Below are 27883 nucleotides of genomic sequence, written 5' to 3' on the forward strand. Positions count from 1 at the left end.
TTGGAGCCACTCACCGGCAGCCTGCTTTGTCTGGGCTTCGGGGAGTCCTGGGAGCGTTTGGGGCGCCGGTCTCCTGCACCCCACGTCCAAGCGCCCGGGTTCTCGAGTTGGCTCTGCACTGGATGCCAGCCTCCTCCTAACACAGGCCCGGGGGCAGCAACGGGCGGCTCGGGTCCTTGGGTCGCTGCTGCCCACGTAGGAGACGCGGCTGCGGCTTTAGCACCTGGCTATTTGGGGAGTGAGCCAGTGATGGGAGATCTGTTTATATATCTGCTTCTCTCTCTGCCTTTCAAAATAAAATTTAACAAACAATTCTAAACATATGTGGCCCAAATGGATGGTTGACCCAGCAGTGAGTGGATCTGGTTGTGTGCGGGTCTGGGCAGCATCTGCTGTCCCCTGGCGCCCTCTGGTGGTCAGTATGCGCACTGAGGCTCCAACCCCGTGTTCCTGCAGGTGCCTCCCCAGCTCCGTGCCACCCGCGCAAGCCCATGAAGACCTGGGTCCTCATGGAGTCCTGCGGGTCACCAGGTGAGCTGGAGGCAGCCCCCCCGCCCACACAGCAGGTTCCTTGCACTATGATTGGTATTGCCACTGCTGCCAAGCCCCTAATGTTAATAAACACAACACCCGCACTGCCTGCCACCGAGGGGTCCCACAGCAACCCCTCCAGCCCGCTTCCCCGGGAGACGGCGACGGCAGCGAGGGTTAGCAAAGGGCAGAGAGGAAGAGGGTTTCGGTCAGCAGGTGTGCCGTTTGGGCGAGCGTGGGCTGCTGCACTGAGGACTATGGTCAGCGGCCGGTGCCTCCCTCTCCCCACCATGAAGTGGCCACAACAGCCGCGCTGCCTCCCAGGGATGTGGGGAACCCGAGTGGTCCCGGGTGTGAGGTGGGCAGGCTGGGAAGAGGCCTCTGTCGGTGGCGGCCAGCCTCTGGCCACGAGGGGTCCAGTTACACCCTCTGGATGTGAGGATACTGGCGCGGCTCGGGGCAGCAGGGATGTGCTGGCTGGAGCCAGGCAGGCCTTCGGGCCCTTCTGCGCCGGCTGGGCTGCTGGTGGGGGAGCCTCCTGCGGGCACCCAGGGGCTCCCTCAGGAAGGGCTGGCTCCCCACAGGGTCCTGACACATGGCTCCTCCGTGTCTCACTCGCTCTGGGCCCCAGGAACGCCTCCACCGGGGAGCCAGGGAGGTGGAGTGAGCTGGGTGGGGCTGCTGGGAGAGAAGTTAAGGCGGGCCTCAGAGGACTGAAAATGAGGCCCAGCACCCTGAGCGAGCTGTGCGGAAGGGCAGACCGTGTGCTGGTTCCTCGGGAGGATGAAGGAACTGGACATTACCCCAGCTGGGAGGCGGCAGCCGGCGCGAGCTAGGAGGCATCACGGGTGTCATGGGTGTCCTAGGCCCCTCATCCAATCTGCAGGAGTTAGGAAAGGGGTACAGATGGCTCCTGCACACGCAGGGCGGGGTGGTCCACAGGGGTGCGCACTGGCTCGGTACTCGTGTCGGATCCCTGTCACGAGGCAGCACAGCGCTGTCCTGAGGGGGACAGGGACAGCACGGCCGGCTCGGAGCGGGGAGCCGCTGCCCGCCCGGCACCCGATTCAAACGCCTCGGACGGCACCTGCTCGGCCGGCTCACGCATGCACACTCCTGCACGGTGCTGGCTGAACTTAGATCTCGGTACCTGACGTTCTGGGCCCTGGAAGGCGACCTGTTATTTAAATGCGCACCACAGGACCGTGGCCCGAGTGCTGGGGTGAGTGAAGCGGGAGGCCGTGCGTCAGCTGAAAGGCTAGCACAGGGTGTGTGGGCGGCCCCATCTGTGAGCCCTTGAGGCCGGACCAGCAGGAGGTTTTGGAAAGTGGCCGTGACCGCAGCAGGCGGCGCCCACACACAGATGGACCGCACGGCCTGGACAGATGTCCACAAAGAACTACGCGGCGCGAGAACTGTCATTGGTTACTTTATTTCATAAAAAAGTTACATTGCAAGAAGAGGTTGACAACTCAAGAATCCTGGGTGTGCACAGACTTGCCGAGCCGCACAGGGCTCAGCCGCTGCGGGACTCCACTGACAGAGGACAGCCTCACGCCAGAGCCCAGGACACGCGAACCACCCAGGTGTGCAAATGAAGATGCAAGCCATCTCCGGAAGCAGATCTGGCTCCTGGCCCCCCAGCTGCGTCTGTCCCCCTGCTGTGACACGGCCGGTGCCCTGCCAACTCCCGGTCTGCTCGCTCAGCTGGCCCGTGCCCCCAGCGGGTTGCCTGGGCTGCCTTGGCAGTGGCAGAAGCCCTGGCCAGGACAGGGTGTGGGGTAATTAAGACAAACAGAACAGCCCCCGGCGGGGAGACCCAGCGGAAGCCCTGGACTGTCACAAGCCACTGCTGGACGCGGCCGGCGAGTTAAGGCAAGTCCCCGAGGGGAGCTGTTTGCGTTCTGGCCAAGTCTGTCACCACCTGGCCGGGGGTCCCCTCAGCGGCCCCTGCTTCTCCCCACACCTGTGTCAGCACGGCACTGCACGGCACGAGGCCGCCGCCTGTCTCGCTGAGGTGCCTGTCTACACTGCTAATTTGGTTGGAACATGAAAAAAAAACCAACCCAGTTCCACGGCCCTCAGCCGCTGTCTAGATGTTTAACTAAAGGGGAGCAGGGGCCCAGGGAAGCGCGCACGCCTGTTCTTTGGATCGAGACGCGCTCTGCCCGCAGTACGTCCACAGGGAGTGCGCCGTAGCGCCGCGCCCGCCCCTTCCCTGAGGCCTCGGCGTCCGCAGAACAGCTTGTCCGCCGGACACGGCCGCTGGAGGTCACGGCGCCTGAACACTGCTGTGGGACACACATGCACACACGCACAGTGCACACACACGCACACGGACTTCTGGAAGAGGCCTGGGGGCCTGCGCCGGGCAGCGGGCCATGTGCCGGAAGCTGCCCGTCCGTGCGAGGCACCCAGCCGTGGTGAAGCGCCGGGGGACGCCCTGACACGCCCGCGTGCAGAATTCTTGTTCCCTGCAGTGAGACTGAAGAGAGCTCAGTACACAGGACTCAGCAACCCCTGTGATCGCAAGAATTCCTAACGGATCCAGCTGCCCTCCGGTCAGCGGCACGGACAAGGCCTCAGCTTGCCCAGGGGTCACGGAGGCCAGGGAGCCGCGGACCCTGCAGACCCCGAGTGAGTGACGGAACGTGGCTGAGCTCCAGCCCGGCGGGCGGCCTCACACGGAGAACTCGGCGCCTCCCTTCCTGGGTCTCGTCTGTAGCCGTCGCAGTCGGAAGCCAACAAAGGGGTTCATCCAGAGCAGCGAGGGGGGCCCCCCAAAGACGGACTTCATCCCTTCCCACCGCAGCCTCCGCTCCCACGTGGGCTTCTCGCTTTTCAACCTCTCGATCTCCTGCAAGCAGAGGCAGGCGGGTGGGCGGCAGCTCTGGGACGCCCTGGCAGGCCGGGTCAGACCACACGGCCGTAACGGGGGCCGCCGCCAAGCTTCCGCCTCCCACACCATGGAGAGAGGGCGGCTCCAGCAAGCGTGGGCTCCCCTTGCAGCCCGGCCCCGACCCCAGCCCCGGCCCCACAGGCTGCAGGAGCACGGCCAGCCTCACTGCTGTCTGACTCCACACCAACACCGAGCGCCAACTCCACCCGCGGCACACGGTGAATGCTGGCGCTGCTGGGGCCCGGCCTGGCCCTCCCGAGACTGGAAGCTCGCGCACGCGTGTGTGACGACAGAGCAGCAGACACGGGGACCCACGCCCCTCCAGACCTCCGCTGACGCGGCGTCCCCCCCCCCCCCCCGTGCACGGGGCGGGGCACAGCCTACCGTCTCGTCGTTGCATATCGAGTGGATCTGGGTGCCGAACATGACGGCCGTGAACGTGAAGAACAGAAGCCCCTCAAGGCACAGGAAGATCAACAGGATTACAGTTATCGGGGGAGAGAAGTCGCTGCACTCTGTGGACGAGAGCGTGGCTGGGACCGCGTGCACAGGAGCATGTCACGGGGCGGGGCGTGGTCTCAGCTCAGAGAGGAGCCCCGGGGCCGCCGGGCCAGCTCCCGGGGAAGTCTCACGCTGCCAGCAGGCACGGCCGCCGTGCCCGAGGGGCAGGGGAAGGCGCACACCCCACCTCCTGAGGCTGCCACGCCCACTGTGAGTATCTGGGTACGGAACTGCTTTTACAGCGCGGCCAACGCCGGGCAGCACGTGTTCCCTGGGGTGGGAAGGAGCTGCACTTCGGCTGGACAGCCAAGAACCGGCTCCGGCACCCCTGCCGAGGTCACCCAGTCAACACTGAGGCCGCCCTTGGCAGTGGCCAGCCGGCCACCCAGAAAACACGCACAAGGTCTGGTGAGAGAAACCTGTGCTCCCCCAGCCTCAAGCGTCTGCAGACACGAATACACGCGCCGTTGGAGGTGACCACAATTATGTGACCTCAGTACCTCGGCAAAATGGCCACGCTGAAGCCTAAGGAAATAAATAGTGATGACAGCCACAGTGCCTGCCTCCCGTATAGCTGCCCCTCGGCCCCCGTAACGTGACCCACGGAGTCGGCTCACCAGTCCACTGCCCACGGACGCAGGAGATGAACTGCAGCCCACAGAGGATCAGAGCGTGGATGGACGACAGCGCTATGTACATCTACAAGGAAGGGGAGCCGGTTAGCAATGCAGCCACGCGATCTCCCAGGAGCAGCGGCGGAGACGCACGCCACGCTGGCGCCTCCGCAGCGCGAGCGGAGGACCAGAGGCTGCCTGCCGCCTGCCCAGGACCACAGTGGACCAAGTGAAGTCACCACGCGGTCAGCAACAGCGGCATGCGGCCCGACGGGGAACAAGGCCCGGCGAGCACCGGCAGTCAGGCGGCCCAGTCTGCCCGTGGGGCCGCCCTCCCACGTCTGGGGTCTGAATAACCCCCCACCAGGGGAGCTTCTGGCTAAAGGGCTTCACACTCGGCGGCGGCGGTACTCACGGTGAAGAGCACAAAGAACCTCTGGTTCTTCTCCCCCACACAGTTGTTCACCCACGGGCAGTGGTGATCCATCTTCCGAATACACCTTTTGCAAATACTGAAAAGCAGAGTGTGTATTCAGCACCCACGCCCGAGACACGCCAGGGCACCGTAACTGCGGGAAAGCCGGGGAGGTGGACGGGGCGGCCGCCACAGTGCAGCCTCGCCGCTGCTGGAAGGCTCAGAGCCGGGGAACGCAAGGTCTGCTCCCCAGAGCCACGCGCCCCAGGTTCCCAAGCCCTCCCGACACAACCCGACCAGTCAAGGGCCCAGAGCTGCAAGCCTGCAAGTTAAAAGTCCCCTTCAATGAAACACAAAAGCTGACCGCTCACTGAGCGTGTTCCTGCCACGCCCAAGGCCACCTGACTGACTTGAAGCTGATTCGCTGTCAGCTGTGTTTCAGGGAGCTCGCGCGTGTCACCACACTGAGCCCAACACCCAGGGCAGCACACCTCCTCACGCCAGGGACGGCTGCACGGCGTCACCTCTCCCCACCTCAGCTTCTCAGCCTGATGTCTGTGTGCCCATCACCCGTAACCTGCCCATCACCCGTAACCTGCCCATCACCCGTGACCTGCCCAAAGTTCCCATTTCACCTTTTTACACAGATTTATTGTGCTCTGCAAGCCATCAAAGTTCACCCGCGGCACACACGAGCCAGTGACCCCGCCCCCCAGTGTCGGGACACGGCTGTCGTCCCCCAAGCAGCCCCATGCTCTGTGCCCCCTCCCCAGCGCTAGGACACGGCTGTGGTCCCCTGAAGCAGCCCCGTGCTCTGTGCCCCCTCCCCAGCTCTGGGACACGCTGTGGTCCCCTGAAGCAGCCCTGTGCTCTGTCCCCCCCCCCAGCGCTAGGACATGGATGTCGTCCCCTGAAGCAGCCCCGTGCTCTGTCCCCCCCCCCCACAACGCTAGGACACGGCTGTGGTCCCCTGAAGCAGCCCCATGCTCTGTCCCCCCCCCCCAGCGCTAGGACACAGCTGTTGTCCCTCAAGCAGCCCCATGCTCTGTGCCACCCCCCCACAACGCTAGGACACAGCTGTTGTCCCCTGAAGCAGCCCCGTGCTCTGTCCCCCTCCCCAGCTCTGGGACACAGCTGTCGTCCCCCAAGCAGCCCCATGCTCTGTCCCCCCCAGCGCTAGGACACGGCTGTCGTCCCCTGAAGCAGCCCCATGCTCTGTGCCCCCCCCCCAGCGCTAGGACACAGCTGTTGTCCCTCAAGCAGCCCCATGCTCTGTGCCACCCCCCCCCAGCGCTAGGACACGGCTATCGTCCCCTGAAGCAGCTCTGTGCTCTATGCCTCCCCCCAAGCTCTGGGACACGGCTGTCGTCCCCTGAAGCAGCCCCATGGCGCGTGCCCCTGGCTCCACGGCAGTCCAGCCCCATGCCGTGTTGTCCCCCCCACCCTCCTTCCCCCCGGGGTTACTGCTCCACTCTGACTACACCCCTTCCTCTGCTTTTTCTGGCACTTGTGTGGGTGTGAATCTTCTAGAACTTCCCCCGGCAGCCGTAAGGGAGACAGAGCCCCCTGGACTCTGGTTCTCTCCTGCCGGCATCCATCAGATGGTCCCCAGCTCATGCTCGGACGTTCATCTCGGCATATCCGACCCAGGAAGGGAAGACACCCTGCAGGTGCAGCCCCGCCCCGTGGTTGGGCCCTGTGACCATGACTTGGGGAGTGCAGGCACCGCCCGTCAGCCTCCCCTGCAGGAGCACACAGGCTGCCAGGGTGAGGGAGAAACCAGAGGGCGACCGCGTCAGCGGGAGCCGGGTGAAGGCAGATGCTGCTCAGCCTCCGCGGGACGCCGCCCGCCTGCTCCGGCCCTCCCGGTGCTGGGGCTCCCGCCGGTACCTGCAGTGGTGGGCGCGCTCGGGCTTGATGCAGCAGCACTTGGGGCACTTGTAGATCACCTCCCCGGGCTTGAGCTGCAAGCTGTCCATGTGCTCCTTGGTGGCGTTTCCCTTGGGCACCGCCCCCTGCGGGCAAGGAGGACGCTCTGACGTGGCGAGAAGCAGCTGAGCCCCAAGCCGCGAGTGTGCAGGGCCTGAGGCTCCCGTCAGCAAACCACAGGCGGTGCTGTAGCTGCCGCTTACAGACGACAACACGAGGAAGGACGGTGACCCTGACCGGGCTGGGAGCTCTATGTTCCACCAAAAACCAGCATGAAAATACACACAAAAACGAGTCCCCACTACCTCCCCCGCAAACTGAGAAACCGTCCGTGGGCTCTCCAACTTACCGCGGACAGGCCAGGACAAGGTGCTGGTGCCGCCCCTCCCGGTGCCCAGCCCCATGGGAGGGGTCTGGCCATGCTGCCACGGGGCTGTCCTGTCAGCCGCGAGGGAGCAGCAAACCAGATCTCCAAGTGGACCTATCTCGTGCTGTAGCGTCACCCCACACCGGGCGCTCGGCCGGGCTCACCGCGTGCCTCCACGCGCAAACCTGCCCACTGCGGCCCTAGTGCCAGAGGAGCCAGCCGCAGGCGGGCCAGGCGTCCCTCTGGAGCAGGACCACAGCTGGCGACCCAGGGAGGGGACATCCGGTCGGCGGCAGAGCTGAGCCGTGAACAAAGCGATACCAGACCCACGTCTAGGGTCCTGCTCCGCCCCCGCTCCTCCTCTGGAGACGCAGCAACGCCGGGGGGGGGGGGGGGACAGCGCGTGGGTTCTTGTGGGAGCCTCCAGCTCTCCTGCACCAGCTGTTCGTGCTCCTGCTGCTGCTTCCCCGCTGGGCAGGGCCTCCTTTAAGGATGGCCGTTAGCGAGTCTGTCATCAGCAGAGACCCTCTGAGGGGCATCCGTTCCGCAGCCCCTAGCGAAATCACGTGAAACAAAAGCCCAGAAACTGTGTCGGTTCTAAACCTGTGCCCGCCTACAGCCTCCGCCTCCTCGGTCAGAGCTCAAGCCAAACCCTTCTGTCCGCGTTCCCTCTCAACCCTTCGCTGATCCTCAGGGACCCCCACCCCCGAGTGAGGGATGCTGGACAGAGCTCATCTCCACGTGCCGCGGGTGGGCGTGTGCAAACGTCTGCCCTTGGCTGGTGGATGAGGTACAGAGCCCAGGGCGTGCAAGTAGTTAACAGTGAGAAGGGAAGAGCCGGGTGCCTGCTTCCGTCACTTATCTTTGTGTGAAGATTAAGGGGCGTGCCATCTCCCCACTCTGGGGTCCTCACACAGGCTTTGGACACCTTCGCTCCTCCCAGGGCCCGCATGTCTTACAGGTGAGTGCTGGTGTCCAAAAAAATGGGCAGTGGGGTTTTGTGTGTTTGCATGAGTGAGTGTAGCTTCGGGCCTTGGGAGTTGGCAAGACGGAGGGAAGGAGAGAGCAAAACCTTTGGAAGGTGTTTCTTGTCCCTGGGGATCCTGCTCTGCATCGCCTTAGTCCTCCACTGCGAACTGGGGGTGGGCGGGTGCCAGGGACTAAATCTTATAGAACAAAAACCAAACGCAGGAAGGCTGCGTCCCAGGGCAGTGGATGCCTGCGATGGCCTCGCGCTGGGAGAGACGCTTCTGGAAGCCGTGGCACTGGAGGCGGCAGGCAGAATCACGTGGCAGTTCTTGGCGCTTCAAGGTAGGGAAGAGGCCTCGAGCCAGGGCCTGGGCTCACAGGGAAACGACAGCGCTGGAGAGCAGGCCCCGGGAGGGGTCAGGGACGGCAGTCCATGCAGGCAGCAGGAATGAAGGGAGGACGCCTGGACGAGTGGCAAGAGGCAGCAGGGGCCGTGGGAGACCCCGAGCAGAGCTGGGCAGGGACCCCACAGTAGCAGACACATCACAGGAAGGAGACGCGGGGGGAGGGTGGCGTCGCCACCTGGCCTGACCGCAGCCGGCCTCCCCACGAGGGCTGAGCAGTCCTGTTTCCCCATCGTGGGAGCGGTTCTGGTCAAGACCCCACGGCTTCTAACACTCAAACTGTTCAGAGAAGCTCAGAAGTTAAGGGTGTCGGCCGGCGCCGCGGCTCACTAGGCTAATCCTCCGCCTGCAGCACCGGCACCCTGGGTTCTAGTCCCGTCGGGGCGCCGGATTCTGTCCCGCAACGCGCCAGCCGTAGCGGCCACTTGGGGGGTGAACCAATGGAAAAAGGAAGACCTTTCTCTGTCTCTCTCTGTTAGACAGTTAAGCGTGTCAACTCTGCTGCAGGCCACTCGGGTTTTACAGAGGCCTGACAGCCCCGAGCCCGTGTGCACCTCCATCTCAGACACGCAGGTGTCGTCCAGGACAGGAGACGGGAGAGGAGTTGGTGCAACAGGAGCTGAGCGGAGATGGCTCTCAAGGCGCAGCCAGGGGCTCCCGGGGGCCTGTTTGGAGGGGACGCTGGGCCAGAGCAGGAGCAGCCCCTCACAGCTGCAGACCCCAGCCCATGGCCAACACGGTCACCCAGGCCCTTGGGGCTGGCTGGCAGAGCCGATGCTGTGCACCAGGGGGTCCCAAGTGCCACTGCGGAGGCCGACAGCACCTGCCGCAATGGCCCAAGGGAGAGTGCCCATTTCCTCCATAGCGACAGCGACCCCCGCCCCCGGATCCCACCCACTCTCAGGTGAGAGAAGAACACACAGGACAGTGTGGACGCAGGGTCAGCTGGGCCTGGTCTGTGCAGCGGCCCTTCTGCCCTCTGTACCAGGAGAGCCGGCGTGCCAAGTGCAGGGACCCCAGAGACCGTGCACAGGGCGTCCTCCAGCCTGTCCCTCCGCTTCCTGGCATCCCACTCCACAGGCAGGGCCGAGGCACTCTCGCCCGGGGGCTCCTCAGACACCGTGACCCCGGCTGGCTGTACACGGACTCCCAGGGGCTTTTGCAGCATGTCCCTGGGGTACAGGCAGCATGGCAGAAGGCGAGCCACCCAAATGGACAAAGGCCTCAGCTAAGCATTTCTTGGAAGCTGACGTACACCTAGCCTGCAGGCCTGTGAAGAGATGCGTAGTATCGCTAGTGGTTAGGGAAATGCAAATCAAAACCACAGCGCGCAGCAAGGGTTGGTGAGGGCGCAGACAGGGCTGGTGGAGCCAGCAGTGCAGCCGCTGAGCATGGCCTGGCTCGGCCGAGCGCTGCTGCCAATGACCCGCGAGTCCACGCCTCAAGTCCCCACGAGAAGTGAACAGCCACACAGACGTCACGGCAGCACCATCCAGAACGGCCGAAGAGCGGAAAACCCCGGATGCCCATCACCTGGTGGTGACGACGGACAGGCATGCGTGGAGTGAAGGCCGACACCTGCACACAGGGACTACGGAGGGAAGCAGACACGGCCGCCCGCAGTGTGACCACTGCTGCGCCACGTCCAGGACGGCCAAGGCCCGAGACGAAAGCAGACAGGGCCAGGGAGGGGTTGCTCTACGGGTGACAAAAGCGTCCACACGTGCTAGTGGTGAGGGCCTGAGGCCGCCGGGGCGTGCGATGCTTTCAGCTCCGCCAGCCGCGCCTCACGCCTGCAACCTGACACGCGTGCACCCTGTCTCGGCACAGCCAGCTGCGCCTCACGCACCCCGTCTCAGCTCCGTCTCCAACACAGACCCCCGGCTCCTCCCCAGCCTAGCGCCGGGCTGCGCTCTGTGTTCTCGGCAGCGGCACACACGCAGCACCCCGAACTCATCTGCTGCTGGCACACCGGGTTTAGTCCCGGTCGGGGCGCCGGATTCTGGTTGCCCCTCTTCCAGGCCAGCTCTCCGCTGTGGCCAGGGAGTGCAGTGGAGGATGGCCCAAGTGCTTGGGCCCTGCACCCCATGGGAGACCAGGATAGGTACCTGGCTCCTGCCATCGGATCAGCGCGGTACGCCGGCCACAGCAGCCATTGGAGGGTGAACCAACGGCAAAGGAAGACCTTTCTCTCTGTCTCTCTCTCTCACTGTCCACTCTGCCTGTCAAAAAAAAAAAAAAAAAAAAAAAGGCCCTCCCAGAAGGGAGGGGAGAGGTGGGACGGGGTTGGCTGCTGGGTGTCGGCAGGTTTAGAGGAACCAGGGAGAAACGCCCCTGTTAGCAGAGCTAAGGAGGCACTGAGCGACGTCTCCACTGCACGGGGCCTCCCGCACACACAGCAGGAAGCCTTGCACGACGCCCACGGGCAGGGACCTGCCTGGGGCCACAGCCAGGGAGACGGTCACCTGGACAGAGCTCCTCCAGGGAAACCTCCCAGAGAAACCCCTGATCTGCCGCACTCCACAGTGGAGCAACCGAGGGCAGCTCCAGGCAGCGGCGGGTGTGGCGCCCGCGGGCGTTCTGCCGGGAACGCGGAAATGAGCAGGACGCCGTCAGACCCCAGCCAGATGAGGCTCCCACCCACGGCAGCTCAGCTCCCAGCTGCCAAAGCCACGACCACCGCCGGTTCTCAGCCGACAGGGTCTCTGCCCTGGGGACCTCCACTCTGGTTTCCTCCAAGTAGCAGCCGCCCCTCCTCACCGGAGCCCCCCTCTCGGCTGCGCAGGCTGAGCCCTGCCTGGGACCGGATAACCAAGGGCACCGTTTGCTCCCGGTCTTAGCACAGGCCGGAAGCGTCCTGGATACCTCTGACCCTCAGCCTGAAGAACGGAAACCGGCCGCGTCCTGTCAGAAGACGTCAGCAAAGAGGAGCAAAGCGGCGGAACCGGACGAGCCCAGGCCTCAGCCCATCTCTGAGAGCACGGGTGGGGAAGGCCCTGCGGAGGCAGCCTCAATGGGACCTGAAATTCAATAAAGCTACAGCAGGCTAATTGCTGGGTTGGTAATTCTGTATGGTTTATGAATAATGCTATAAACATCTTTATGGCCCTTGGCAAAAAAAAAAAAAAAAAAAATGTTCCTCTGTTAGAGAGGATTAAACCAGAGAGCTGCCAAGCACCCTTGTCTGGCAGTCTCTCCCCATGAGCAAACAGCCGTAGGCCACAGCGCCCGTGGGCCACGACCTCACTCCTGGCTCAGCAAGCTTCCTCCCCAGCTAGCAGAGAAAGAGGTGAAGCAACAGCCCGCGGCCTCCGGGGCAGGGCCCTGCCCCAGTGCGCACTCACGGGGTCGGTGAGCATGGTCCGCAGGTGCGAGGACAGGGCGAGCACCGCCAGGCAGTTGAAGACGACCCCGTTGACCACGGAGTACCAGAAGTCCTTGGAGGGCAGCAGCATGACGAAGGTCACCACGAAGTCCGCGTAGACGACCAGAAGCCACGTCATGACGGCGCAGACCATGCCGCAGCCGTCGCGGATGAACCACACCCGGTCCGCCAGGTCGGCCTCGGAGGACGAGGAGGACGAGGAGTCGTAGTTGTCATTCTCAGTCAGCAGCGGGTGGTGCTCGACGTCCCGGAGTCGGTGTCCTGATGGCTGCATGGTTTCCCGGCGCACCCTGCAGGGGCGACAGCCGGTGAGGCTCACAGGACACGCACACGCACGCAGAAGCTTGCACACACCCCTGCGCATGAACACACCAGCTCACACACCCCCTGCACGTAAACACACCAGCTCACACACCCCCTGCACATAAACACACCAGCTCACACACATCCCTGCACACACACTCCTGCACACAGCTCACATGTACACACATCAGCTCGCACACACATACACACCAGCTCACACACATCCCTGCACACAGCTCACATGTACATACATCAGCTCGCACACACCCCTGCACAGCTGATACACACACGAGCACACCCCTGCACACAGCTCATATACACATAAGCTCACACCCCTGAACACACAAAGCTCGCACATACACAAAACTCAAGCACACCCCTGCACACACTCATATACACACACAAGCTCACACACACCCCTGCACACAGCTCATACACACACACACACACCTCTCTCAAACACACCACTCACACAAATACACACACCCACTCCTGCACACACCCACTTGAACACTCAATGTGATGTGTTTGTCTAAATGCACACAGCAGAAAAGAACAGAACCAGTTAAGATGTGAGTTTCCCAACCTTTCACATTCTTGTTTTACTGTCTAGACACACTAAACCGCACAGTACAGGTTCTGCCTACAACACAAAACTGTCACCTCCACGGCGACACAGCCACGCAGGGTCAGAGGTCCAGTCTGCGCAACATAGAACAGCAGCCTGCGCCCCAGAGTCCCGCACGGGATGCACACAGCACCCCCGAAGAGCACTCCCCGACGCCGACCAGCCATGCCCGGCCGCCCACTGTTTCACACGGGTGCCTGCTCGCGGAGCTCACGGTTCGCACCTGGCCCCTCTCTGTTCCCCGTTCACTCCCATTTCTCCCTCTTCTTTTCCTTTTTAAGATTTTTTTTTAAAGACTTATTAATTTGAAAGAGTTGGAGAGAGGGAGGGAGAGCCAGAAGGACCTTCCATCCACTGGCTCACTCCCCAAATGGCTGTAACGGCCAGGGCCGAGCTAGGCCACAGCCAGGAGCCTGGAACCCCGGGGTGGAGGGGCCACGTTCTGCTGCTTCCCCAGTGTGGCAGCCAGGACCTGCGCCAGCACTCACAGGGGAGGCCAGCGTTGCCCGGACGCCGGCGCCTCGCTCGCTCTGGCACCACGTGGCCATGTTTCTGTGGCAGGTTCCCAATTTCTCTCCACTGTCTTCAGCCCTTGAGCCCTGTTTCTAGAAGGCCCCTCACGCTGTTTGAATCTTGTTCAAGTTTCCTTCAGGTATCGACTCCTCCGCCAAAGTCATTCCTGTGAGACCTTCCCTGTATTTTTATATCCAGCATCTGGCTTCAGGAACTAAAACGTACTTTTCCTAGTGACCCTCCTCCACGTGCGGCCTTCTCCCATCGGGGTTCCATGGAGGAGCGGCACTCGTGGCCAGAGTTGCTGGCGTCGTCTGCTCACAGGGGAGAGGAAACGCCTGCGCCCTCTTCAGGCCTCCTCTCACTCACCTCTGTACCCAGGGCAGTCCTGCACACCTCTCCGCCCGCCCGAGGTCTCCCTGCCGCCCACCAGTGGTCCCCCTGTGCACCTGCGCTGTCTGGCACAGCCAAGGGCACGCTTGCTGAGGGCAGCTCAATACCAGACGCGGCCTCAGACCCCACTGGCCTGGTGATTTCACTGTCAGTTTCTCAGGGACTCGCCATCCAGGGCTCAGAGCACCAAGGACTGAGCCAGGGCCACCCTGCTTCACGGTTCCGTCTCAGGGCCACGCCCCACAGGGAGGGGTGCTTGGCTGGGCAGCAGGACAAGCCACGGTTCCACAGGGCACGAGGCTGATGGCGTCAAGTTCCACGCAGAAAGCAGGGCCTGGAGTCCCTGCCAGGCGCACAGGCCCACATCTGAGCCAGTGCAGCACAGCCTCCGTGCAGGGCCTGAGAGAACAGGACGCAGCCCCTGCGGGGGTGCCGACGGCAGGGCATCCGCACAGGAACCCCAACACCGGCTGTGCTAGGCCGGTGGCACCCAGACCCTGAGAGCCCGTGCTCTGTGGAGGTCCACACTCCCACTGCAAGTCAGCCGCAGGACAACCTGTGAGCCCCGTGTCACTGCGTCTCCGGAAAGCGACCGCGGACCGCAGCAAGGTCAGGCTGGACGCGTCCCGGTGCCAAGGGCGCCGCGTCCGCTGAGTCACTGCAGCACCCTTCATTAGTGCAACGGGAAGGGAGGGGAGGAAACGGAGAAAGCTCTCCTCCACACTGAGCCCGCTCCGAACCCTGGGAGCTCCCTGCAACAGCGACACAACACCGGAACGCACAGGCTTCTGGGAGCCAGCCCCGCTCACGCCCCCTCGGCCCCTGCGGAAGCCCGTCTCCAAGAGGCAGGCACGGGCCCGCCACACCGTCTTTCTCCTTCGCTGGTGACCTGATGGCATCCTGCCTGCGCCCCCAAGCCTGTCTCTGCATCCCCACGCGCCACGAAGCGCCGTCTCCCAGACGCTGAGGCCAGCGGCAGACCCCTCGCGTCCCGGGACACCCGCACATCCCGCTTCCTCCCACTCAATGCAGACTCCTTCTCCAAGGACCAACCCCGACGGCGGGAAGGCGGCCCTGTGCCGGCACACTCACCTCAGAGCCGGCCGCTGAGCATCACGGGGACGCTCGGCGCCTGCTGGTCAGGGTCTGGAGGCGCATGCTGCCGAGTGACAGGATCTGGAAGACAAGGAAGGACAGCTCCCTCGTTACCAAGTCCTTTCAGAGTGTACAGAAGTGACACGCATTCCCTGCCACGAAGCTCTGTCACTGGGAACTCGCTTAAGTGAGGAGTCGCTGCTCATCTAAGTTGTGCCGGACGCGAGCGACTTAGCTGAATCTGTCCAGGTTGGCCTCCTGCTTTTACTACGAGTCTGTGAGCCAGCACCCTCAGGGAGGACCCCAGGGGCCACCCAGACCCAACCTGGCTAGCCTTTATTTCAACCATCCACCGCTGCACTGAAGGGGCGAGAGAAGTGGGAAGCCCCAGACCAGCTCACCAGGAGGCGCGAGGGGGAGACGGTGAACGGGCTGGGGGTGCACAAGAGGCGGGCTCCTGCCATCATCGCACACGCTCTGGTGCGTCTCCCAAGACCCCAGAGCTCGCTCGGCTTCCTGTGTGCCCCGCCCCCACCAGGGCCAGGCTCTGCTACAGCGGCCTCTGCCCACTCCAGCCACTGCCAGATTCCTCAGGAGGCGTCCCTCGGCAGGGCGTGCACGCAGGCCCCTCCACGCCAGCTCAGGGTGGATCCCGAGCTGCTTAAAGAACCGAGGCAGCTTTAGAATGAGGTACCACCCAGTACGTTTATTTAAGTACCTGTGCAATGGGCAACAACTTGAAATGCTTAATAGCATTTTTTTTATTTGACAGGTAGAGTTATATAGACAGTGAGAGAGAGAGAGAAAGGTCTTCCTTCCGTTGGTTCACTCGGCGCTGCACTGATCCGAAGCCAGGAGCCAGGTGCTTCTCCTGGTCTCCCATGGGATGCAGGCCCCAAGCACTTGGGCCATCCTCCACTGCACTCCCAGGCCACAGCAGAGAGCTGGCCTGGAAGAGGAGCAGCCGGGACTAGAACCCAGCGCCCCAACCTGGACTAGAACCCGAGGTGCCGGCGCCGCAGGCGGAGGATTAGCCAAGTGAGCCGCGGCACCGGCCAATAGCATTTTGAATTGTTTTCCAGTGAGCTCGTGTGAACGACATTTAGAATCTGAAACCAGGGGCTGGCGTTCTGGCATAGCGGGTTAAGCCACCCCAAGACTCCCTGCTCTCGTACCAGAGTGCCCGTCTGCTCTGCTTCCCATCAGCTTCCTGGGAAAGCAGAAGCTGGCCCACGTCCTTGGGCGCCTGCCACCCATGAGGGAGACCAAGTGGAGCTCCTGGCTTTGGCCCCGCCCAGGCCTAGGTTGCAGCCATTTGGGGCGTGAACCAGCCGATGGAAGATCTCTGGTTCCCCCTCTCTCTTTCAATTAAATAAATCTTAAAATCTGAAACTGGCTTGCAAGCTATAGGACTGCCACTTGTAAGCGTTAGGTATGCAGCAGGATTTCTGCAATGAGACAAAATACCCAATCCGACGTTAAAAAGTAACGGTAAACGCTGACCCCATGACTCAGCAGTTCTACTGCTAGGTGTTTACCCAAGAAAAACGAACGCAAAACTTGTACTAGATCCCTTCATAGGGGACTGGCGCTGTGGCACAAGCATCCCATGTGGGCACCGGTTCGAGTCCCGGCTGCTTCACTTCCAATCCAGCTCTCTGCTGTGGCCTGGGAAGCAGTGGAAGATGGCCCAAGTCTATGGGCCCCTGTACCCACGTGGGAGACTGGAAGAAGCTCCTAGCTTCAGATCGGCCCAGCTCCGGCTCTTGCAGCCAAATGGGGAGATCTCTCTGTCTCTCCCTCCCTCTTTGTAACTCTGCCTCGCAAATAAGTAAATCTTAAAAAAGAAAAACCGCTCACAGCAGCTTTATATCCCGAAACTAGAAACCCCCGAGTGTTCATCAACAGGAGGTGACTTTTAACCACTGTGTATCCTCATAAACCGACGCGCTTCTGCAAAGAAGGGAAGGATCCCCGATAGAAGCCGCAGCACAGATCTCTAAGATGCTGTGCTGGGCACAAGAGGCCAGAGGAGCGCGCAGTGTCTCCACCCGCAGCCAGGAAGACCACTCCACCTGCGAAGAACAGAGCAGGGTCTGAGCACAAGCCCAAGGTCACGCTCAGCTGATGGCTACACCTAGACAGGGAGGCAGGTGACACAGCAATGTGTGTGTCTTTTTTAAAGATTTATTTATTTGAAAGGCAGAGTTACAGAGAGGCAGAAGCAGAGAGAGGTCTTCCATTTGCTGGTTCACTCCCCAAATTGCTGCAACTGTCAGAGCTGGGCTGATTCGAAGCCAGGAGCTATGAGCTTACTCTGGGTCTCCCATGGGGGTGCGGGGGCCCAAGCACTTGGGCCATCTTCCACTGCTCTCCCAGGCCACAGCGGAGAGCTGCGTCAGAAGAGGAGCAGCTGGGACTATAACTGGTGCCCACATGGGATGCCGGCACTGCAGGTGGCCGCTTTACCCGCTGTGCCACAGCACCCACCACACAATATGTGTTTGTAAGACGAAATTCAACGAGCTGTTAAAAAACACCAATGAGGGGCTGGCACTGTGCTGTAGTGGGTAAAGCTGTTGCCTGCACTGCCAGCATCCCATATGGGTGCCGGTTCAAATCCTGGCTGCTCCACTTCCGATCCAGCTCTCTGCTATGGCCTGGGAAAGCAGTAGAAGATGGTCCAGGTCCTTGGGCCCCTGCACCGGCGTGGGAGACGGGGAAGAAGCTCCTGGATCCTGGCTTTGGATCAGCACAGCTCTGGCTGTTGCAGCCAATTGGGGAATGAACCAGCGGATGGAAGATCTCTCTTTCTCTTTCTCTCTTTCTCTGCTTCTCTTCTCTCTGTGTAACTCTGACTTCAAAATAAAATAAATACATCTTTAAAAAACACGCACACCAGTGAAGTACACACTTACCTTGCGCACTGCATGTCTCATCACACAGTGCTCGCGCCCTGACCGCCACGCTACTGGGAGGGGGGTAACCAGCACAGGCACTGTGGCACGACGAAGGGGAGAGGGAACAGGCAGCCGCACGCACCGCTCCTCAGCGTCCGGAACCGCCTCGTGTCTATTTTTATCTCACTTCAAGCAGTCTGAAACTCCTCCCTCACCATCTTCCTTGACTGTGAGCAGAAACGTGTTTCTCATTAAGGCACTGAAAACAAGCAAGTAAACAAAGACAGCGGCGTTCTGTGGTGACCAGCCACTACTAAAAAGCCAGGGTGTAATCACTTTAGCGTTCCTGCCCTGCTGACGAGGTCTCCCCTCGGGTCTGGAGCCGTGTTTATGTGAGAACTCAAGCTGTGCGGACTCATCAGCGCGTCACTACTCACACGCCCACTGGTGACCGATACAACACAGAAGTAAGCGAGCTGCCGCAGGCACGGACAGGCAGCACACGGCGATGCCGCCAGGGATCTGCCTGATTCCAACAGCCGTGGGCGGGGCCTGGAACCCAAGGCACAGGAGCGGCCTCGTAGAACACTGCGCCAGGTGCTGTTCCCCACACCAGGAGGGGACCACGAAGCTAATTCTGTCTAGAGAACAGAGAACGTATCGACAGTGACGACAGCCTGGGTGGGCCCTGCAGAGGAGCCAGGCACGGACAAGAGGACAGCACGGGAGGTGCACAGAGGAACAGGGCACACGGCGCAAAGGAGGGCGTGACGGAAGGCCTGGGCTGCGGCTCGCTAAGCAAGCCCTCTGAGCGCCGCGTGGCTGCAGCAGGTGGCACCAGAACTTGGGAACATGGATGACATTGAGGAGAGAGCACGCTGGCAGGAGGAAGACTAGCAGCCAGCAGAGACCACGGAGGCAAAGGCGGGGACAGGGCCTGGCGCGGCGGCCAATGGGGGAACGCCAGGGGGCAGTGCCGCCAGCGTTTCTGCCCCAGGGCCTCCAGCTTCTGGAACTTGGGGTTCATGGGAGCTGAGGCGCAGGGGAGGCTCACAGAGCTGACCCAGAACGAGAGGCCCCTGCACAGAGGTGCAAGGCTGGGAGCCTGGGCAACACAGGCAGGAAAGGGAGGAAGTGGGCAGGCCAGGGCGTCCTGGAGGGGGAGGGCTGGCGGGCCCCAAAGTCCGCAGCAGCCGACCACCCGATGGAGCACCCCGATGGAGCACCCAGGGCCAGCTGGGTCGCCGCAGGCCTCTTCCTCCTGTTTCAGTAACTAAGTGCTAAGACAGGAGACTGAGTGGTGAGAAACACAAAGAAGCAAATGTTTCAAACTGCAAGCATGTGATGGTCATCTACAGCTAGAAGGAAAAGGGTGTGGGCCGGCGCCGTGACTCACTAGGCTAATCCTCTGCCTGCGGCGACGGCACCCTGGGGTTCTAGTCCCAGTCGGGGCACCGGATTCTGGTCAGGGCGCCGGATTCTGTCCAGGTTGCCCCTCTTCCAGTCTAGCTCTCTGCTGTGGCCAGGGAGGGCAGTGGAGGATGGCCTAAGTACTTGGGCCCTGCACCCCATGGGAGACCAGGAGAAGCACCTGGCTCCTGCCATCGGATCAGCGCGGTGCACCGGCTGCGGCGGCCATTGGAGGGTGAACCAACGGCAAAGGAAGACCTTTCTCTCTGTCTCTCTCTCTCACTGTCCACTCTGCCTGTCAAAAAAAAAAAAAAAAAAAAAAAAAAAAAAAAAAACAAACCAAAAAACAAACAAAAAAAACAAAAAACACCCCTCGTGTGTCATCCAGTGTTCGCGACGATCCTTAAGCAGTTCCTGGTCCCCCCACTTTTCAGGGAAGCCCCCTTAGTTCCACAGGATTTAAGGACCCACCCAGCGACAGCGAGTGAAGTATCAGAGTCAACCCCAGGTCCCTGCACCCCACCCCTCCGGTGCTGCTCTCTGGGGTGACCACGCCCACGAAGCAGCTGCGCGGAAGCTGAACAGCGCGTGCGCCCCGCTGGCCGACTGAAACCTCGGACTGAAAGCACGAAGCTACGTGGCCCCCGTTCGTTCTTCCTAATTTTGTACTTTGAACTTTTCTTGCAACTACAAAAGCAATGTAGGTTCAAGGCAAGCTTCTATTTTTAAAGGATAAGGTAGGGGCCAGCATTGTGGTAGGGCAGGTTGAGCCGCTGTCTGCTCCACTTCTGATCCAGCTCCCTGCTAACGTGCCTGGGAAAGCAGTGGAGGATGCCCAAGTGCTTGGGCCCCTGCACCCCTGTGGGAGACCCGGAAGGAGCTCCTCCCTCCTGGCTTCAGCCTGGCCCAGCCCAGTGCAGATGTTGCAGCCATCTCGGGAATGAATCCACAAACGGAGGATGCCTCCCTCTGTCTCTCCCTCCTCTGTGTGACACTGCCTTTCAGATACATGAATAAATCTCTCGGAAAAAAAAAATGAGGGTCCAGGTTTGCACACCCAGGACAAGGAGCCCTAGAGAAGGAAAGGGTGGGAGAGAAAGAAGCTGTGAGGAAACTGGAAAGACAAGGCAGGGACAGGCTGAGCCGATGAAGCACTCCCGGGATGCCACGGGAGCAAGCACCCGAGTCGGGGTGGCTGACCCAAGCCCCGCGTGCGGCAGCAGGCGCCTATGATGACCACTGCGACACAGGTGGCCTGCAGGGACTGAGGAGGACCCAGAGGAGGTGGACGGGCAGGGCAGAGGCCGGGAGAAAGCCGAGTGTCACAGGGAACGGTAAACCCTTGTAGGTGGCCACGCCAACAGGCTGGTGCAGAGAGGCCGAGCTGATGGGAGAAAGACGGCCGAGCACTCAGGTCAGCGGCCCTGTGATACAGCGAACCCGAGTCGGGTGAGGGACTAGAGCGCCAGGCCCTCGTCACAGCACTCAGATGAGCTACCCAGAGCGCCCCCGTCACCGCGTCCCCAGCCCAGCAGCAAACACGCGGTTTATGCTTTCAAACCAGCACTGTCCGCCACAGCAACGTGGTATTCCTTGTCACGTTCCCGCATCCGAAGGAGAGTACCAACCCAACTAAAGCCGACTCTCAACCCCTTCTGGCATCTCAGGCACACCGCACAGGAACTGTGTTGAACCCTCTTATAAAGGCCTTTTCTATTAAAATGCTCAATCACTCTAAATACAGAAAAGCACTCGGACAGCCCAAATCAAAACTATGGCAAACGGAGAGAACACATGAGGCAGCCGAGGAAGTGTGGGCCTGGAGAGATGGAGCCAACCCCGTGGTGGGCGGGGAGCGCAGCCTGCACGGTTTCCTGCTAGCCACACCCACTCTCTTACCAGACATTTCTCCACGGATCTCTGTACACGGGGAGATGCCAGGCTTGATCCCGGATTCCCCCTTAACTACCAAATCTACATGCGGTCCAGAAATAATCCCAGGGGGCCTCAGCCCCAGGCAGTGGAAAAAGAACACTGCACCTGGAAAGCGACTGCGGCCGGGGGCCGGGGGCCGGGGGTCAGCAGGGAAGCACCACGCCCATCCTCAGAGCCCACTCTTCCCGGAGCAACACCGGGCCCAGACCATCGAGCTGCCGACACCAGAAACAGACCCACCCCTCATGCATGGCTTCGTCCTACCGCCCCACGTCAGCACGTGCTGTGGGCTCTGCCCGATCTGACTACCTCTTCCGTCTCCCCCCAACAAGGTACCGTGAACTCATGTGTGGCACGACTCATGCCCTCTCCCAGCCAGCCCCTTTCTACACTCAGTGCCTCTCCTCTCCCAGCAGCCAGGCCCCTCTCAGCACCCAGCGTGGCCCTTCACAGGAACCAATCAGATCACGCCAATCCCTGAAACCACTCCCGTCTGCAGACCTCTCCCGGGCCCAGCAGCAGGTCCTCCGTACGTTCCAGCCTCCACAGCGTTCGCTGAGCGTGCTCCAGAGAGCAGGGGCTACGCTGGAGGGAGACGAGGCAGAGTGGGGAGAAGCCAGACACGCAGGAGACGTATGTGAGGCCTGTCGCCAGGGCCACAGCCTAACTCTGAGAGGCAAAGGCAGCTACTTGCAAAAATCCCAGCAAGGTAACGACACCTCGAGAACTCGACATCCAGAATGAACCCCGGCATTCCCAGGGGACGGCTGAGCACGCGTCAGACCGGTGGCCCCACCTCTCCCACACCTTCCTCAGCACAACGCTGTTTAACAGGAAACGGACTCCTACAACGTCGACGCCAGGTTCATCGAAATCCAAAATAGGAAACTGACACACCAGCGAATCAGAATACTTCACAAAGTTCCTGGGCAGTGTGGATTATACAAACACTATGGGGGGGGGGGGGCAGCGCCGCGGCTCACTAGGCTAATCCTCTGCCTGCGGCGCCAGCACACCGGGTTCTAATCCCGGTTGGGGCGCCGGATTCATCTTCAGGACAAGGAAACCGAGTCCTGGACAGCCAGTGGGCAGCTTGTCACACACACAGGCTGTGAAGGTGCAGCCAGGACCCACTGGCGCCTCCACCAAAGCACCGCCTCCCAGAGCAAGGGCTTTACACTGCATTCCGGGAGGAGTAAATGGGTGTGGGACACACAGAATTCTCAGGGCTCAAAGTACGTCCATGACACTGCTGCTCGTCTCAAGAGACACTGGGGGCCTGTGCTGTGGCGCGGTAGGTTAATCCCCTGCCTGCAGTGCCGCCATCCCATATGGGCACCAGTTTGAGTCCCGGCTGCTCCTCTTCCGATCCAGCTTTCTGCTTGGCCTGGGAAAGCAGTGGAGGATGGCCCAAGTGCTTGGGCTCCGGCATCCATCTGGGAGACCCAGAGGAAGCTCCTGCTCCTGGCTTCAGATCAGCCCAGCTCTGGCCTTTGCAGCCATTTGGGGAGTGAATCAGTGGACAGAAGACCTTTCTCTCTGTCTGTCTATAACTCTACCTTTTAAATAAATTTAAAAAATCTTAAAAAAAAAAAAAAAAGAGAGAGAGACACTGGAAGAGGCAGGAGTGTGGTGCAGCAGGTGAAGCCCCAGCTGCACTTCTGATCCGGTTTCTTGCTAATGCATCCTGAGGACGGCTCAAGTGCATGGGCCCACGCCACCACACAGGAGATCTGGATGGAGTTCTGGGCGCCGGGCTTCGGCCTGCCCAGTCCTGGCTCTTGTGGCCACCTGGAGAGTGAACCAACGGACAGGAGATCTCTGTCTCTTCCTCTCTCTCTGTATCTCTTTCAAACAAATCCTTAAAAAAGAACTATATGATACTGAAACAACAGAAGGCCTGATACTGGCCCCATAGGAACTCGGATCTTATGAAAGGATTAAAAGGATTCTAGCAAATGTTTTTCAGGAATGGATCAGAAGCTGGTGGCGCCCAGAACTAAGAGTAGCAAGGTTAGCACAGGTCTGTAGATGGAGGTAAGGAAGCAAGGGAAAGGGAAGACCACGCGGCGAGTAACAGTGAACGCTACTCAGCCCCATGACAGGGCCCAAGGCACGGACACGACGACGCAGGGCTCTCCCTTCCTCGGCAGCTGGGGTGGGAGACTGACAGGAGCTGAGGCACACGCGCGTCAGAGGAAACCAAGGTCAGGACTCTCCCAGCTCCTTCCTCCTGCAGCATCTACGCCATCTGTCAAGGCCGAGGAAAGCAGGAGGGTGCCATGTGGTAAAGAATTTAACCCTGGGGCGGTGCTGTGGCCCAGAGGGTGAGGCTGCTGCCTGTGGCACTGGCAGCCTAGATGGGCACCGGTTGGAGTTCTGGCTGCTCCACTTCCAATCCAGCTCCTTGATAATGTGCCTGGGAAAGCAGCACAAGACGGCCCGAGTGCTGGGGCCCCTGCACCCACGTGGGAGACCTGGAGGAAGCTCCTGGCTTCACAAAGGTCCAACTCTGGCAGCTGTGGCCATTTGGAGAGTGAACCACCAGACAGAAGACCTTTCTCTCTCTGACTCTGCCTTTCAAATCAATCAATCAAAAATAATAATCATCTAAGGGTGGTGCTATGGTGTAGTAGGTGAAGCATCCGCTTATAGCACTGGCACCCCCACAGGCTCCAGTTTAAGTCCCGGCTGCTCCTCTTCCGATCCAGCTCCCTGCTGTGGCCTGGGAAAGCAGTGGAGGATGGCCCAAGCGCTTGGGCCCCGGTACCCGCGTGGGAGATCCAGAAGAAGTTCCTGGCTTCGAATTGGCCCAACTCCAGCCACTGCGGCCATTTGCAGGGTGACCCAGCAGATGAACTTCTCTCTCTCTCTAATTCTGCCTCACAGATAAAAAAATCTTTTTAAAAAAATAATTTTTTTTCAATCAACCATATCAGAAAAAGGACTGGCTTCTGTCCTTGGCCAGCAACGTGATTTAGGGTGGGGTCTGGCCACATCCAAAAGACAAAAAAAATGTGATCTGAGGGGGAGCTGGGGTCACACAGTGTCTACACAGAAACAGATCAGCCGCAAGAGCAGTCCATCCATCAGCCAGGCTCACGTAACGGAGGCCTCGCGAAACGGGACAGCGGTGCTCAGGTGAGCGTCCCTGGGACGCGAACATTCACCACGGCCGCCCTGACGGCACAGGGGAGCAGCCAGGGCCCCGGGCACGCATCTCGGCTGCCGTGATGGCACAGGGGCAGCGGCCAGGGCCCTGGGCACGCACCAGGGCTGCCCTGACAGCACGGGGGGCCAGCTAGGGCCCCGGGCACACACCAGGGCCACCCTGATGGCACAGAGAGGGCGACCAGGCCCCAGGCATGCACCAGGGCCACCCTGACGGCACAGAGAGGGTGACCAGGGCCCCGGGCACACACCAGGGCCGCCCTGACGGCACAGGGAGGGCGACCAGGGCCCCGGGCACGCACCAGGGCCGCCCTGACGGCACAGGGAGGGCGACCAGGGCCCCGGGCACGCACCAGGGCCGCCCTGACGGCACAGGGAGGGCGACCAGGCCCCGAGCACGCACCAGGGCAGCCCTGACGGCACAGAGAGGGTGACCAGGCCCCGAGCACGCACCAGGGCCGCCCTGACGGCACAGAGAGGGTGACCAGGGCCCCGGGCACGCACCAGGGCCACCCTGACGGCACAGGGAGGGCGACCAGGCCCCGAGCACGCACCAGGGCAGCCCTGACGGCACAGAGAGGGTGACCAGGGCCCCGGGCACGCACCAGGGCCGCCCTGACGGCACAGGGAGGGCGACCAGGGCCCCGGGCACGCACCAGGGCCACCCTGACGGCACAGGGAGGGCGACCAGGCCCCGAGCACGCACCAGGGCAGCCCTGACGGCACAGAGAGGGTGACCAGGGCCCCGGGCATGCACCAGGGCCGCCCTGATGGCACAGGGGAGCGACCAGGGCTCTGGTCACATGCCACTTCCCTGACTCCGCCCCGCAGGCTTCTGCTCAGGACTGGTTTTATTTGCAGCCTTTCCCTTAATACACCCTAACGGTGACATACACACCTCGAGTTCCGTGAGGCCTTCCTGTGGGCTGTGCCCCCAAACTCTGCAGCTAGCTGAACGCTTCTCACAGCTCCCAGCTGAAGGGCCAGGCCAGCTGGGAACGCCCACTCTGAAGACTGCTTTGGGAACAAGCATGCCCAGTGAGAACGCACCTTGACCTTACACTTCACACTCTGCTCCAGTACTTGGACCCCAATTAAAACTGTTTAATTAATGAGTGTATTTATTTTTATCTATCTGAGAGGCAGACAGACAGCTCCCATTTGCCGGTTCAGGAGCTGGGCGCCCAATCCAGGTCTCCCACGAGGATGCAGAGACCCTGGTACCCTAACCCACCGCCCGGAAGCTGGAATCAGGAGTGGAACCGGGCTATGAACCCAGGTACCCCACCATGGGAGGGGCCATCCTGAGCAATGTCTCACTCACTTTGCCAAATGCCAGCTCCAAAGTGGCTTTTTCTAAAGAAACATAGCCCAGGACCGGCATCTTTGTGTAGCGGGTAAAGTCGCGGCCTGCAACGCGGACATCCCACGTAGGCGCTGCCTGTGTCCCGGCTGCTCCATTTCCAATCCAACTCCTTGCGAATGAGAAAGGCAGCGGAAGATGGCTGGGCCCCTACCATCCACTGGGAGACGCGGATGAAGCTCCTGGCTACAGCCTAGCCAGGCCCTGGCTGTTGTGGCCATCCCGGGCGTGAACCAGCAGATGGAAGACCCACTGCCCAGATGCTGCAATGGCCGGAGCCGCACCGATCTGAAGCCAGGAGCCAGGAGCTTCCTCCAGGTCTCCCGCACAGGTGCAGGGCCATCTTCTACTGCTTTCCCAGGCCACAGCAGAGAGCTGGATCAGAAGTGGAGCAGCCGGACTCGAACCGGCGTCCCTATGGGTTTTACCCTGCCACAGCACCGCCCTCCTCTTTCCTGCTGCTGCAGATCTGTGTGTGCAGTTCTCCACGCAGGACACTGCGAGCTCAGCCCAACGCCGGCTGCGCACGGGAAGTCTGCCCAGTGCTCTTTGCTCACATGAACCACGACTGAACGACTTACATCATCGCGAGTCCAGGCCGGCAGGCAGCAGTTCCTGCGAGAAGTTGAAAGTTAGGTCTGCACCAAAGGTCGCGGCATGGGGCCGGCGCTGTGGCGCAGCGGGTGAAGCCACCGCCTGCACTGCCGGCATCCCATACAGACGCTGGTGCGAGGCCCAGCTACTCCACTTCCCATCCAGCTTCCTGCTGTGGCCTGGGAAAGCAGCAGAAGATGGCCCAAGTCCTTGGGCCCCTGCACCCACGCGGGGGACCCGGAAGAAGCTCCTGCCTCCTGGCTTTGCGGCCAATTGGGGAGTGAACCAGAGGGTGGAAGGCCTCTCTCTCTGCCTCCCTTCTGTGTAACTCTTTCAATTAAACAAACAAATCTTTGGAAAGGTCAGGGCAGCGAGCGCTGCTCTCCCACACCCCGCTCCCTGCAGGAGGCTCCGTGTCACAGCGCAGTAGGAGCGGGGCGCCAGGCTCCACTTCATCGGCCTGCTCTGGGCAGGTCAGAGGCAGCTCGGGGCGCCCAGCCACGCTGGCCCCTTGTGTCCCACCCCGCCACTCCCGGGTGTGCGTCAACCAGTCTACCTCCCTCCAGCAGGCCAAATCCAGACCCCTGTCTCCACCCCTTCTGCTTCCCAGCGCGGGCACAAACGCGTTTCCCGGACAGCACCAGCCTCGGGCCGCCCCGGGGCGAGCGCCACTTCCCGGTCGGCAGCCGGCCAGCCGCCCCGCGGGCACGCGGACCAAGGTGACTCCGGGGACTTCAGGTGAGGGCAGCTCGCGGTCACCACCCAGAGCCGGAAGCGATGGAGCCGGACTTCCACGTCCAGCGCACGGGGGCAGCCGGAGCAGAGCCGATCGCCGCAGGCACGGAGCGCTGCCGCGCACGGCGCCGTCTGCACTCGGACCAGGGCGGCCGCAGCCCGGACAGCGCAGCCGAGCAGGCAGCAGTCCGGCCGTCCTCAGACAGCGGTTGTTCACCAGCGCATGGCTGTCTCCACCGCCTACAGCCCCCCGAGGGCCGCCCTATCCACGGCCCGGAAGGCGGGCACCGAGTAAACGCCGCACAAGGCGGGGAGGGACACGGGCGTTGCAGAAGCCCCAGGGCCACGTGCGAGAAAGCCCATTGTAATCCGTGCCCATAAACAACCATAAAACCACCCCCTCATTAGCCGCGCGGGAGCGGAGCGCGCCGCCCGAAGCCAGGCAAGCAGCGGGGCTGCGCCTCGGGCCCGACCGCGACGGCGGCCGGGAGCCGCAAGGAGAGGCCGGGCGCCGGCGCAGAGCCCGCGGGGCTCCGGGGAGCGGCTGCGCCGCGGGCGTGAGCGCCGGCTCGGCGCGGCCCCCGCACTCACCCGAGGCCCGGGCGGGGTCGCCCGTCGCTGCGGCTCCTCCCGGGCGGCGGCGGCGGCTGCAGCAGCCGAGGCAGGGCCGCATCATGCGGCCGCGCTCATGGCCGGGCCGGAGCGGGCCCCGCGGCGCGGCGCGGCGCGGCTCGGCTCGGGGCCGGGCGGGAGAGGGCGAAGCCGGGCGGACGCGCGAGCCCTCAGCCCTGGCTGGAGCGCCGGGCCGAGCGGCCGCCGGAAGTGAACC

At 61.9% G+C, this 27883-nt stretch overlaps 1 protein-coding gene across 2 annotated transcripts; it reads right to left on the reverse strand.

The window, feature by feature from the left end:
- Positions 1–1944: 1944 nt before the first annotated feature.
- ZDHHC7 (zinc finger DHHC-type palmitoyltransferase 7) lies at positions 1945–27868 on the reverse strand. 2 transcript variants are annotated; one of them, XM_051847355.2, is made up of 8 exons: positions 27646–27868; positions 14944–15027; positions 11974–12304; positions 6851–6975; positions 4961–5057; positions 4549–4630; positions 3815–3945; positions 1945–3388 (listed from the first exon to the last, which is right to left on the reverse strand). In XM_051847355.2, the coding sequence occupies exons 3-8, from the start codon at positions 12286–12288 to the stop codon at positions 3212–3214; spliced, it is 927 nt and encodes a 308-aa protein (XP_051703315.1). In that variant the 5' UTR covers positions 12289–12304; positions 14944–15027; positions 27646–27868; the 3' UTR covers positions 1945–3211. The 2 variants fall into 2 exon arrangements, with proteins under 2 accessions (XP_051703315.1, XP_051703316.1); XM_051847356.2 differs by lacking the exon at positions 27646–27868 and adding an exon at positions 17865–22795.
- Between the last annotated feature and the right edge of the window lie 15 nt (positions 27869–27883).

The sequence above is a fragment of the Oryctolagus cuniculus genome, chromosome 18 (assembly GCF_964237555.1).
Source record: "Oryctolagus cuniculus chromosome 18, mOryCun1.1, whole genome shotgun sequence".
Taxonomy (NCBI): Eukaryota; Metazoa; Chordata; class Mammalia; order Lagomorpha; family Leporidae; genus Oryctolagus; species Oryctolagus cuniculus.